The sequence below is a fragment of the Polypterus senegalus genome, chromosome 6 (genome assembly GCF_016835505.1).
Source record: "Polypterus senegalus isolate Bchr_013 chromosome 6, ASM1683550v1, whole genome shotgun sequence".
In the NCBI taxonomy this organism is placed as follows: domain Eukaryota; kingdom Metazoa; phylum Chordata; class Cladistia; order Polypteriformes; family Polypteridae; genus Polypterus; species Polypterus senegalus.
In genome coordinates this window covers 2,113,107-2,125,733 of record NC_053159.1, presented here as the reverse complement: position 1 = coordinate 2,125,733, position 12,627 = coordinate 2,113,107, and the positions used below count along the sequence as shown (strand labels likewise).

Below are 12,627 nucleotides of genomic sequence, written 5' to 3'. Positions count from 1 at the left end.
AGAGGAAGGGAGTGAGGCTTTATAGGAAGTCAGGGGGACGTGATGTCGTCCTCGGGCCCGGGGCCGGACGTGATGTCGTCCTCGGGCCCGGGGCCGGACGTGGCATGTCCCAAGTCGAGGTCGTGGCTCCTGGTAGGATTTCCCGGGAAAGGTCTGCAGGGAACTTAGAAGGAGCGTTAGTGCACCCCGCCACCCCCTGGGCAGATGTGTTACCATTATTCTCCAAGTGTGACAACATAGATTAGCAAACAAGAAGCTAGAGCATGAAGTCAGATATCGGGAGATCAAAAAGAATAAATCACAAGGATAAAGGCACAGAAAGAGTTGTAGGATCCTAAAGTTGGATGCCACAGCATCATATTGGACAAACTTTACACCCGTCACCAAATCAGATGTCATCAGTGCCGCGTCTCCTGGTAAATGCTGGGATATTCCCATTGATACGGAAGGCACAAATAACATAAAACAGCAGTGATCATCAGGATCCAAGATGGCAACTGTGATGTTGTGACACCTGAGAGTTCCCAATCACTGAAGTCCTGAAGAGTTCCAAAAATGACCACTAGAGGGGGAAATTCTGTCCAAAAAAAAAAAAACCCTGGCCAGTAACAAAAAGGGCCACAAAGAATCTTCGTAGAATGAAAGATTAGCAAAAGATCTGAAATAAGAACAGAGCACAAAAACATAAAAAGGCAATCCCAGGCAGAGAAGTTCAAAGCGCAAATCCATGGAACCGAGGGGTCAAAAATCCAGGAACACACAAGGCCCAAGAACTAATCGCAGATAAGCACTCACCAAACTCCCAAGCGCATTCGCAATGAACCCCTCGCATCTCCAGGGCTGAGGGCAGTGCCTGGTGGGGACGAGCAGGTTGTCCTGCCTCTTGGGGTCCCCCCACAAAACAACACGGCACATAAGAAAGGCAGTGATGCACAGGCAGACTCAAACGCAAAGAAACACGCAAATTAACAGAAATACAATCATTCCAAACTAAAGAATCAAAAATGATAAAAGGAGATTTGAACGTCAGCCAACAACCCACCACTTGTTTCTGTGGCTTCCTTTCGATTCCCGATTTGCTCTGCTGTTGTCCACCCCAATCAGCACATCGGGGACGTGGATTTTAATTTCAGGGTAGCTAGAAGAAGCTTGGGGAGAGGTTCAAGCCCAGTCTCGAGCAGCGCGATGCCACAGTGTGACGATGTGGGTTCTGGCTCCACACTCCCTTTGCTATTGGAAGCACTCGAACCCAACACCGTCGATAATGTTGCCGAGTGAGCTAGTCAATGGAGGCAAATAAACAATTGAGCAAGGGGTGGTATACAAAAAGTGCAATAGTGCTTTTATTAAAAGCAGTCAACAAAACAAAAACAGTGTTCATAAATAGTGCAGTTCTTCAAATTCATTAAATAAATAAATAATCCATAAAAAGAACACGTGGGGGTTAAAACCATTGGAAAAAAAACACATTCCTTTAAAACGTGAGGTTAAAATCTTCTCTTGGAAGCAGTCTTTAAACACTAACACAATCCGGTGCCTATTTTCTGTATGCGTCTCACCTGCTTATCCCGTTTGGGCATCGCAGCAGGCAAGACGCTCTCTGCAGCTGCCCTCCTACATCACACATTCGAGACTGGAGACCTCCCGATCCCTGGCTTCGGTCTGGCACTCATCCCAGTCCCCGAGACTTGATTACCCTCAACGGCCAGGTCGCCCACGTTGGGGATTCCATCACCAAGTCTCCCGACTTCCGCTGCCTTTTCCATGGCCTCTCTGCGGCCCGTCGCTTTCACCTTGTCACTCCCGCTACCAGATCACTCAGCGGGAGCGACATCTACACAAACACCTGGGTGTCGGCCTAACACCCAGCTTCCTCGCAGCTGCCCACGGCGCTCGATCGCGCGCTCACCACGCTCCGCGTGTCCGTCTCTCTCCTGCACCGCTTGCTTCCACGCTCCCTGTAACCTCCGTCCTCTCCTTTCCTTTCCTTTCTCTCCGATCGATTCTCTCTCCGAACGTTTCTTTCTTTTCTCCCCAACCGACTTGCGCTTCTTTTAAAAACGTGAGGGGCCATCACAGCTGTAGCATTAGCCACGGGAGCAATCACGAATGTGGGCAGTTCCTCACCTGTGCACACGGTGAGAAACGCCCACATCGACGACTGCCCCCCCGCTCGCTAACAACGCCCTCACGAAGCCGCCTCGGGTGCGGTGATTATTTATTTAAAATCAATGGCCTTTTCTCCACGAGCTGTGGACCCATAACACAGCTCCATCTGCAGTGCCCACCGGACCTCTTCACGTTAATGCCATGTGGTTGATTTGCGCCCTCAGCTGTCACCAGTCTACTTAATGATGCCACCCTGGACTTTACGAAGGTTTGTTCAGTCAAGCTGGCACCTGCCGCTTCTATATTCATGTGAAAACCAGGCAGGGTGCACTCAGTGCATTACCCATTGACAATAATGGATTCTTTTAATGTGAGGAGAGGCGCCCCATTCAACTGTGCCTCGCTGCTGCTTTTGAAGTTTAGACGAATAATTGAAATCCTTGCAGCGCTTGGCGTTTTATGGTAACACAAGAGAAAGCAAACCAGAGAAGAGCTGACACGATCAAAGAGGCCCTTCGGAGAGGAGCGCTACAATGAAGACACCAAGTGTCACTTTTGTGTGACAGCGAGCGTCCCTCCAAGCCGTCACTTATGGCTCTCATCGCTAGCCGACCTCGCGTGACTGACGTAGTTAATGACATTCATGGTGGATACGTGAAATTCAAATGAACACGGGACGAAGACGAGAGAAACTGCACCCACATTGACAGAAAGTCATCTCTGATGACATCCCAAGAAGAAGAAGGCTGCTACCCACCAGTTTACTGGAGATCCTGGAGAAAATCCCATGGGGACACTGGGAGAGCAGATCTTGAGCTCAGCACACTGGGTCCATATGGTAGCACCTTTGTTTCTGTTATCCTTTTCTTCTCCTCGTCTGTCTGTGAAGTTAAACTTAACGCTCTTGACTGACTACTCAGCATACAGTATGTAAACAGGGGCTCAAATAGGGGGGATGCAGAGGGGCCCATACTAGTGGGGACCCCTATAGACCCTTGCTCGTTTGTCTAGGGATCACTACTGTCCCCTGATCATGGTGAACAAAAGTATAGCACTCTGTCTTCTGGGGGACCCCTCAGTCATAGCAGCACTCTGTCTTTAGGGGGAGACCCCTCACTTGTATCAGATTAAAGTACAACACTCTCTCTTAGTGGGGGACCCCCTCAATCATGGCAGATTAAACTACAGTGCTATGTCTTCACAGGGTACCCCTAAATTGTGGAAGATTAAAACACAGTGCTGTCTCTTTCAGGGGACCCCCTCAATCATGGCAGCACTCTTTCTTTACGGGGGGCAGCCCCTGAATTGCAGGAGATTGAAGTACAACACTCTGTCTACAGATGGGACCCCTAAATTGTGGCAGATTAAAGAATGGTACTCTGTCTTTGGGAGGACCACTCAATTGCAGCAAATTAAAGAACAATGCTCTCACTTTGGGGGGGGCCCTCAATGATGGCAGCACTTTGTCTTTAGAGGGCAGCCCCTCCATTCCAGATGAAAGTACAACACTCTGTCTTTGAGGGGACCCCTCAATCAGAGCAGATGAAAGTACAGCACTCTGTCTTTGGGTGGTCTCCATCCCCCAGTAAGTACGTTGTTCTTCTTTCACCATAACTCCCCCCCAACTGAGATTCGTTGCCATGGCCTGACCAAACTTCTCTCCATACCGACTTCCTGTTGTGCCCCTCAGTGTAATTCCTGATCTTCTTACCACACGGAGATGTGCAGCTCAAGGCCCCCCTTGCTTGGCGCTCCTCCTTTAGCCGAGCACTGCTGAGGTCGTTCATTTAATTCCAATTCATTCTGATTATAAAGCCACGCTCGTGCCTTGCCACTCAATAACCGTCCGACAGTTCAAATCACGAAAGGCCATCCTGAGGCTCATCATGGCAGCAGTGGGCTATGAGGGCTCGACAGCAGGCTGACCCCCGAGGCCCGGCTCTGTTGTAAAACGAGGAGGACTCAACCTTGAACTCTGGGAAGACCTCAGCGCCCCCTAGGGGCCCAAGGCTTTATGTCTTTAAGAGTTGGTTGATTCAAATTTTGAATAAGCCTTTGTTTCCTGTTGCTTGGCAACAACATTGGCAAGATGCAAAAAATATTAGCAGGTGAATAATAAGAAAGGGAGATGTAAGACAAGAACAAAAAGAGACACTCGTCACGAGGAGCTGAATGGAGAATCGCTAGTCTCACAGTGTTTACGGCATCACTGTACAGAATAACAATATCGTCCAAGCATGGTCACTTTCTGTGAGGCGCTAGCGTGCTCCTCGTGTGTCTTCCTCAGGAGATCTGGTATCCCCCCACAGCTCTAACCTGGCCCTGTCGTGGGCTGTTGCCCTGTCCAAGTTTGGCCTTGTCAACCCAAGAGGGTGTTCAGCCCTACATGACCCAAAACTGGATTAAGTGACTTTAATGAAGGATGGGTCAACAGAACAAAATCCCATCTGCGGGCATGTGGGAATGAAAATGGTCTTTAGCACATTAGAACAATCTGGAAAGGAACAGGCCATTCAGCCCCACAAGGCTCGTCAGTCCTCTCCACTTAGTTCTTCCATAAAAACACCAAGTCAGGTTTTGAAAGTCTGACTGTCTAGCACACTATGTGGTCTCTTATTCCAAGTGTCTATTGTTCTTTCTTCTTCTTTTTCTTTCGGCTGCTCCCGTTCGGATCATCTTGTTACATAACTTCCTGTCCTCGTCATCTTGCTCTGTCACCCCCGTCACCTGCTAGTCCTCTCTCACCACATCCATAAACCTCCTCTTAGGCCTTCCTCTTCTCCTCTTCCCTGGCAGCTCTATGCTTATCACCCTTCGCCCAATATACCCAGCATCTCTCCTCCGCACAGGTCCAAACCAACATAATCTCTCCTTTCTGACTTTGTCTCCCAATTTTAAACACTTCTAAGTCTTGTAAGTCATTTCAAACTACAGTATATCTCTGTATTATGTAAAAAAAACTTTTTTTCCTGCGACGAGACGCAATCTTTTGAAGAGAGACAGAGAGACGCTTTCACGTCCCGTGAGACACACAAGTCACGTCATATTTACAACCATTTGGAAGCAAGCCCTGTGATACACCTGCAGTGCAGGTTGGCGATAATGGAAGTAGGAAAATTCGGAAGTCTCAAAAAAGGAGAGTAAAGATTGCATTAGGGAAATAACGGAACATCGGAAAGAGATCGTATAGTGTTTGAGGATGTCTGGGGGACAAGAGAGACAAGGCAGTGACTTTAAAACGTTCGAAGCGCAACACGAAATGCAGATCACGTGGCACAGGAGCAACAGCAATCCAGCAGCTGATCGAGCAAAGAGGAGGTAAAAAAAAGAAATTTGTTTCCCATTGTATCAGGGGAGCGGCCACATCTCCTTGGGGTGCGTTCAGCCCCCCTCTTTCACAACGGTGTGAAGCGCTATGTTGGTGAGCGAAACGAGCAAGGGGCAAAGCCCCCTAGTCATTATTAATATTGTAGTGCCCAGGGACCGGACACGTTCCTTAGATGGTCGGGCGCTGGCAGAGCAGGTATGGCTGTGAGCATGTGGGACCACAGACGACCTGAGGGGTGTGAAGATGGTAGCAGGTCACTACATTGGTGGCAGAAGTGGGATAAGACCTGACTAATGACCCCAAGACGAAGGACTACTTTAGCACCAACACTGGTGGATCCATTGACCCTGCTCATGTTCACTGTCACTTCACCCTGGGCAGACCTGATCACTTACAATTAAGTGTTTTTTTTACTATGGAGAATCTTTTGTCTTATAGGACGCCTTTGTCAAAACTCAGCAATGTTTAACGTCTTTGTTTTTATTTTTAGCGCAACACCTTTTTGATTTTCTGTTGGACGTCACCATTTCCAGGTGTGGTTGCTTTGTGCAACCTTTGGTTGTTAAGGGTCACCCGGATGTCACACTGAAACTCGTCCTTTGGCTACCTCTCTGTTCATCTTGGTGGATTCTAAAAGTCTTTATAATCGCGTGTGTTTGTTTTACAGTCTGGTGTGTTTTGCTGCTCCAGTGTTGACAAACTGATCTTTTGTTCCCGATATGTTTAGCGTGGGTACACGTGGTTGCTGTTCACGTCCTTCAGCCTCACCATTGTTATAGAGTTTAGACCAGGCATACGTCTTGGGTATCATTAGGTGTCTAAAACGAGGGCTTCTTGGACAAACATTTAAGAATGAGTGATGGACATGACAAGACTGACCATGCGTTCTTGTTGCAGGCAGTGGGAAGACGCCGAAATCATGGTCCTGCTACAGCTGATGTTTACAGACTTGGACTTTGTGACCAAGTTCAGCATCGAGCGCGAGGTGCTGCAGCAGTTCCTCTACGAGGTCTACCGACACTACAACAACATCCCCTTCCACAACTTCAAGCACTGCTTCTGCGTCACCCAGATGGTAGGTGATGATCTCCATGCTACGTTGTGTTTGATCTTCTGCAAGTCATCTTTCGGTAAAGGGCGCTGAGTAATGAAGGCAACATTAATTGAGAGGCTACTAAAGCTCGACATGTTAACATAAAAAGTGAGGGCTGCTATTTGGAAAAGTAAACGGTACCGGTCCTCTTCTAGCTCTTCACTGATGAGTGGCGCATAGGAAACGGCTGAACTAGAAGTGCAAACATACACTAAAAAATGAATGAACAACAGGTGGTCTTCATTTTAAATACAATACAATACAATACAGTTTACATTTGTGTAGCCCAAAATCACACAAGAAGTGCAGCAATGGGCTTTAACAGGCCCTGCATCTTGACAGCCCCCCAGCCTCGACTCTCTAAGAAAACTCCCCCCCCCAAAAAATGGAAGAAACCTCCGGAAAGGCAATTCAAAGATAGACCCCTTTACAGGTATGCTGGGCGTGCAGTGGGTGTCAAAAAGAAAAGGGGGTCAATACAACACAATACACAGAACAGAACAAATCCTCAATATAGTATACAAATAAAAATATTACAAGTACGGAGTATAATTTAACAGTAGATGATATCCCATAATATGATTTGGATTTGTTTAGAGTTCTGGAGACCTCATCTATCAAGCTGCCGCCCCCATTTGGCCATTCCACCTGAAATAGCGCTAATCCGATGACAGGACCCCTCTTTCCCACAATTCCTGCGATCCTCCATCAGGGATGACTTTACCATAGGCAGGCAAAACAACTTGGCAGGTGGGCCGTGGCACCGAGTGGCACATTTGAGTACTGAGAAGAGAAACAGAATAGGTGAGGGTTAGTATCAAATTAGAACTCTCATGTTACTTCTGTTTTAGTGCTAATGACTAACAACAGAGATGGAGTCTGTACAGTTCATCAGCAGCTCTAGTCAGGGTGTGCTAAACTGAAGTCGTGAGTCTTAAAAGCTGAGACCGAAGGGGCATCTCTTATAGTAGCAGGCAGACCACTCGTCAGTTTAGGGGGGTCCTGTGACTAAAAGCTCGACCTCCCATTGTTATTTTATTAATCCTTAGAATCCTAAGCAGACCTTCAAGCTCTGTCACTAAGCTGGACAGTTCAGGTTAGACATTCAGACACACGGCTATGGGGACACGTCATGATCGGCACATTTTATTCTTTTTTTGTGCCTTTCCCTTTGTATTTTTTGGAGATTTATATGGCTACACCTAGAGATTCTGATTTTGATGTTAGTTTCTCTCTGTGTGACTTCCTTTACAATTTTATCAGTTTTATCATCCTTCTGTGACGCCATTTTGGATTGTTCACCACTGCCACTGTGTTGTCGTAGAAGCACCAGCCGTTACTTAGACAACTTTGTGTTTGCACGTCATCATTATTAGGACCTATGAGGCACAGATGATCCTCATTTACTCACATTGGGATACAAAAATACTTTACATGTCATTCCCTGTTACTTTCTTGTCCCGGGATCCTCGGTATTCAGCAATTATTGATTCTTATCTTACATTTCTGGATTGGCTAAAGGTCTTTTTTTCTTTTTTATTTCGACCCCTGCTCACACTTTTTCGACCACATCTCATCTCCTGACCCTATAATTTGATATTTTTTGTGTTAACAACAACATTTACTTCTATAGCACATTTTCATACAAAAAGCTCAAAGTGCTTTACATACTGAAGAAAAGAAAAATAAAAGACAAAATAAGAAATTAAAATAAGACAACATTAGTTAACATAGAAAAAGAGTAAAGTCCGATGGCCAAGGTGGACAGAAAAAGCTGAAAAAAAACTCCAGACGGCTGGAGAAAAAAATAAAATCTGCAGGGGTTTAGAGGCGACAAGACCACCCAGTCCCCTCTACCTAACATAAATGAAATAGTCCTCTAAATTAATAGCGTATGCATTGTGTGTTTGTCTGTACTTGTGACTTAGATGAAGGTCAGATCACATTTCATGATGCATTAATCCAGAAAAAACGGTCATTCCAAAGGGTTCCTTGATTTTTCTTGCTACTGTACAGGAAAATTTGGGTATGGCACCCCAACAGTTTTTTAAGCCAAAGACTGCACTGATTTTTATGTGTGTGTGTGAAGAACTGCAGATTGTTGGGGATGGGGGCTTTGCTGCCACTGAGTCGTGGGTGGACAATGGCATTGCATGGCTCTGCCCACACTGTTGCCCGATCAGGGCTGCAAATTAGTCTGACTGGCACTTCTTTTGGGATCCATGAGGAAAAGCAGAGTAAGACCCACACAAACATGGGTAGAAGTTGACAAGGACACAGCATTTGAACCCATGAGGTTAGTGGCATTAACCCCTGCAGCACCGTGCTCATAGGCTGAATGTAAGTCCTTACAAAAGGCACAGATCACGTGTTTTTGTGGAGCACTTTTCAAAACAAGCTCTGGCACAAGGTGCCGTATTAAGCAAATGAGTGTGACATGACGTCAAGATATATTAAAACCAAACTGAAGGTAAGTGGCAGAGCCACCGGATGGGGTCTTCCAACGTCCTGACCTCAGACATGAATAGACAGCGTTAGCACAGAGTCCTCCACAGTGGCTAAGCATATGTCTTTATAGACGTTGTGACAGATAGGGGGCGCTGTTGTCCCCTTGAACCCTCAGATCAGACGCCAGACAACAGGTAAAAGTCCAATAATTGGTTTTATTATAATAATAATGTGCACAAAGCACCCAACATTCCACAATACTCATATAAATCAATACACAAATCAGTAATCACTACAATAACCAATCCTCCTCTCCCAGACACGTTGTCACCCTGCCACCCGACTCTTCAACCCAGAAGTACGCCGTTTCTTCTGTCCCCGTGACTGTGACGCACGTCCGGGCTGTAGGGAAAACAATCCTTGAGCCTCCCGGCAGCGTCGTCTGGTGGCCCCCACGTTATCCAGCAGGGCTGTGAAGGAAAACTCCATGATTCCCTGCTGGCATTCGGGGCACTTCCATGCTGCAGGGAGGGCTCCATCTGGCGGCCTGGGAGTATTGGCCGAGATGACTGGCTGGCCATATATGACAACGTATATGTGAAGAACAGACCTAAAAGGGCATTTGAATGTCTTGTATGGTGTCTTTCCTTTACAGCATGGACACAAAATGCTGGAGAGTATCTGGTGAATATCAAAATGTGGAAGAAAATGAGAAAAGGCAGAGAGGAAATAAAAATGGCAGCAAGTGCCCATGGTGTTTAACATGACAAGAAGGTTGTCCACTGACGTGGCAGTTAGTTGTAGCAAAGACAGGCAAAGCTCAGGAGAGTGAAACAAAACATCAATAGCATTCAAGACACACGCCATGCCTTTAGGAACTCATCTTCTAACCTTTGTGCCTGCCATGTCTCGTAGATGTATGGTCTGATTTGGCTAACAGAGCTTCAGAGCAAAATCGATGATATTGATCTTCTGATTATGCTGACGTCAGCCATCTGCCATGACTTGGATCACACGGGATACAACAATGCGTATCAGGTGAGCAAAGCCACGAGAAAAGGCCGTATGTTGGACAAGCTCAGAGGCTTATGGGACGAGGAAGCGGCATGCATGGTCAATTTTACATTTTTTAGGGCTGATTTATTTTTTCTTTTTCTCCCAGGGCTGAATATTTTTCCAATAAATTCAGTTTTTTGATTACATCTTCCCTGAAGAAGGGGCCCGAGTTGACTCGAAGCTTGCATATTGTAATCTTTTTTAGTTAGCCAATAAAAGGGGTCATTTTACTTGACTTCTCACTGAAAAGCACAGACAGCAATAGTTTCTCACATAAATCAACATAAAACATCTGTTGCTGCATGCAGTGCCCTGTCGCCGTGTGTTAGGGGTCTCTGGACTGCACAGGGGGCAAAGCCATCAGTGGGAGGGTGATCAGCTGATGTCGGTACCTCACTTTAGTTTTAGATCTCCATTCCTCAGATCACTTGCACCAAAACTGGAGTCCGACAAGTTCCCACCGCTGTCACCAAATTGTGACGATGCCGGTCCCCTACAGACTCCCTTGTCCCACATGAGAGTCTGCTGAACCAACACCGTTGATAGTTATGACCGAGATGAGCTGACAAATAAGGACAAATCTCATTGACGCCAGGGGATGGTGTAAAATGGGCAGGTGCTTTTATTATAATAAAGTAAAACCAAACGTGTCCATTGTGCAGTGTTAAAAAAAAACAAATCCATAAAATCACTGAAATGTGGAGATAAAATCCATAATAAATAATTCATTTAAAATAGAGGTCTCTCTTCACCCAATCGCAGCCCACCACCTTCTCTCTCCCCGCCTCACCCATCACAGGTGTTGCCGGCGGAGCCTCTGCAGCACAAACTCCTTTCTGCCAACTCCCATCTTGGATGCCCCCACACTGCGCTGCCAGACCCTCCGAGGTTGGCACACCTCCTGTGTTCCTTTGTGCTCAAGCAATCGCTCTTCGGATCCACTGGGAGGTCTTACGTCACGCTCTCCCAACTCTACACACCTAGTCAGTGGGGCGATCCAGCCCCTAGAGAGCTTCAGCATGCGCCCACTTTCAGACCCCCAGCTCGAGGTGCCTTCTCCAAACAGGTGTCTGGATCATCTCCTGCGACTGCCTTTTTCCGTCCTTTCACCTCCTTTGGTTCTTTTCTTTCCTTTACATCTTTCATGTCTCCCTTTGTGCCCACCTACATATATACACATCCATATCTGTGGGCGCAGCACCTTAATCACATGCCGCAGGAAGCCAATGAAGCAATTGAGAACGATCGTACCCGCCCATGCAGGTGTGACTCGCCCCGGCTACCTTATTAACTCACCGCAGCTGTGTCGCACCCGTGACACAAAAAGGAAAAATACTATTATTATTATTATTATTATATTATGTGAATTTCCCCTTGGGATTAATAAAGTATCTATCTATCTATCTATCTATCTATCTATCTATCTATCTATCTATTATATAGTGCCTTTCACATCTATCTATCTATCTATCTATCTATCTATCTATCTATCTATCTATCTATCTATCTATTATATAGTGCCTTTCATATCTATCTATCTATCTATCTATCTATCTATCTATCTATCTATCTATCTATCTATTATATAGTGCCTTCTATCTATCTATCTATCTATCTATCTATCTATCTATCTATCTATCTATCTATCTATTATATAGTGCCTTTCATATCTATCTATCTATCTATCTATCTATCTATCTATCTATCTATCTATCTATCTATCTATCTATCTATTATATAGTGCCTTCTATCTATCTATCTATCTATCTATCTATCTAGTATATAGTGCCTTCTATCTATCTATCTATCTATCTATCTATCTATCTATCTATCTATCTATCTATTATATAGTGCCTTTCACTCTATCTATCTATCTATCTATCTATCTATCTATCTATCTATCTATCTATCTATTATATAGTGCATTTCACTCTATCTATCTATCTATCTATCTATCTATCTATCTATCTATCTATCTATCTATCTATCTATCATATAGTGCCTTTCATCTATCTATCTATCTATCTATCTATCTATCTATCTATCTATCTGTCTATGTTACTAGAACAATTAGAACAATCTAGACGAGAACAGGCCATTCAGCCCAACAAAGCTCGCCAGTCCTATCCACTTGCTTCCTCCAAGAAAACATCAAGTCGAGTTTTGAAAGTCCCTAACGTCTTACTGTCTACCACACTACTTGGTAACTTATTCCAAGTGTCTATCGTTCTTTGTGTAAAGAAAAACTTCCTAATGTTTGTGCGAAATTTACCCTTAACAAGTTTCCAACTGTGTCCCCGTGTTCTTGATGAGCTCATTTTAAAATACAAGTCTCGATCCACTGTACTAATTCCCTTCATAATTTTAAACACTTCAATCATGTCACCTCTTAATCTTCTTTTGCTTAAACTGTAAAGGCCCAGCTCTTTTAATCTTTCCTCATAATTCAACCCCTGTAGACCTGGAATCAGCCTAGTCGCTCTTCTCTGGACCTTTTCTAGTGCTGCTATGTCCTTTTGTAGCCTGGAGACCAAAACTGCACACAGTACTCAAGATGAGGCCTCACCAGTGCATTATAAAGGTTGAGCATAAC

General features: G+C 45.3%; 1 protein-coding gene across 1 annotated transcript in view; it reads left to right on the top strand.

Annotated features, from left to right (window-relative positions):
• The window catches only part of LOC120530497 (high affinity cGMP-specific 3',5'-cyclic phosphodiesterase 9A), a 76,357-nt gene that overhangs the window by 37,200 nt on the left and 26,530 nt on the right, over window positions 1–12,627 (top strand). Inside the window, exons 7-8 of the mRNA XM_039754926.1 lie at window positions 6,335–6,512; window positions 9,894–10,016. Coding sequence (XP_039610860.1) covers window positions 6,335–6,512; window positions 9,894–10,016 — 301 coding nt within the window. The remainder of the gene's footprint in view (window positions 1–6,334; window positions 6,513–9,893; window positions 10,017–12,627) is intronic.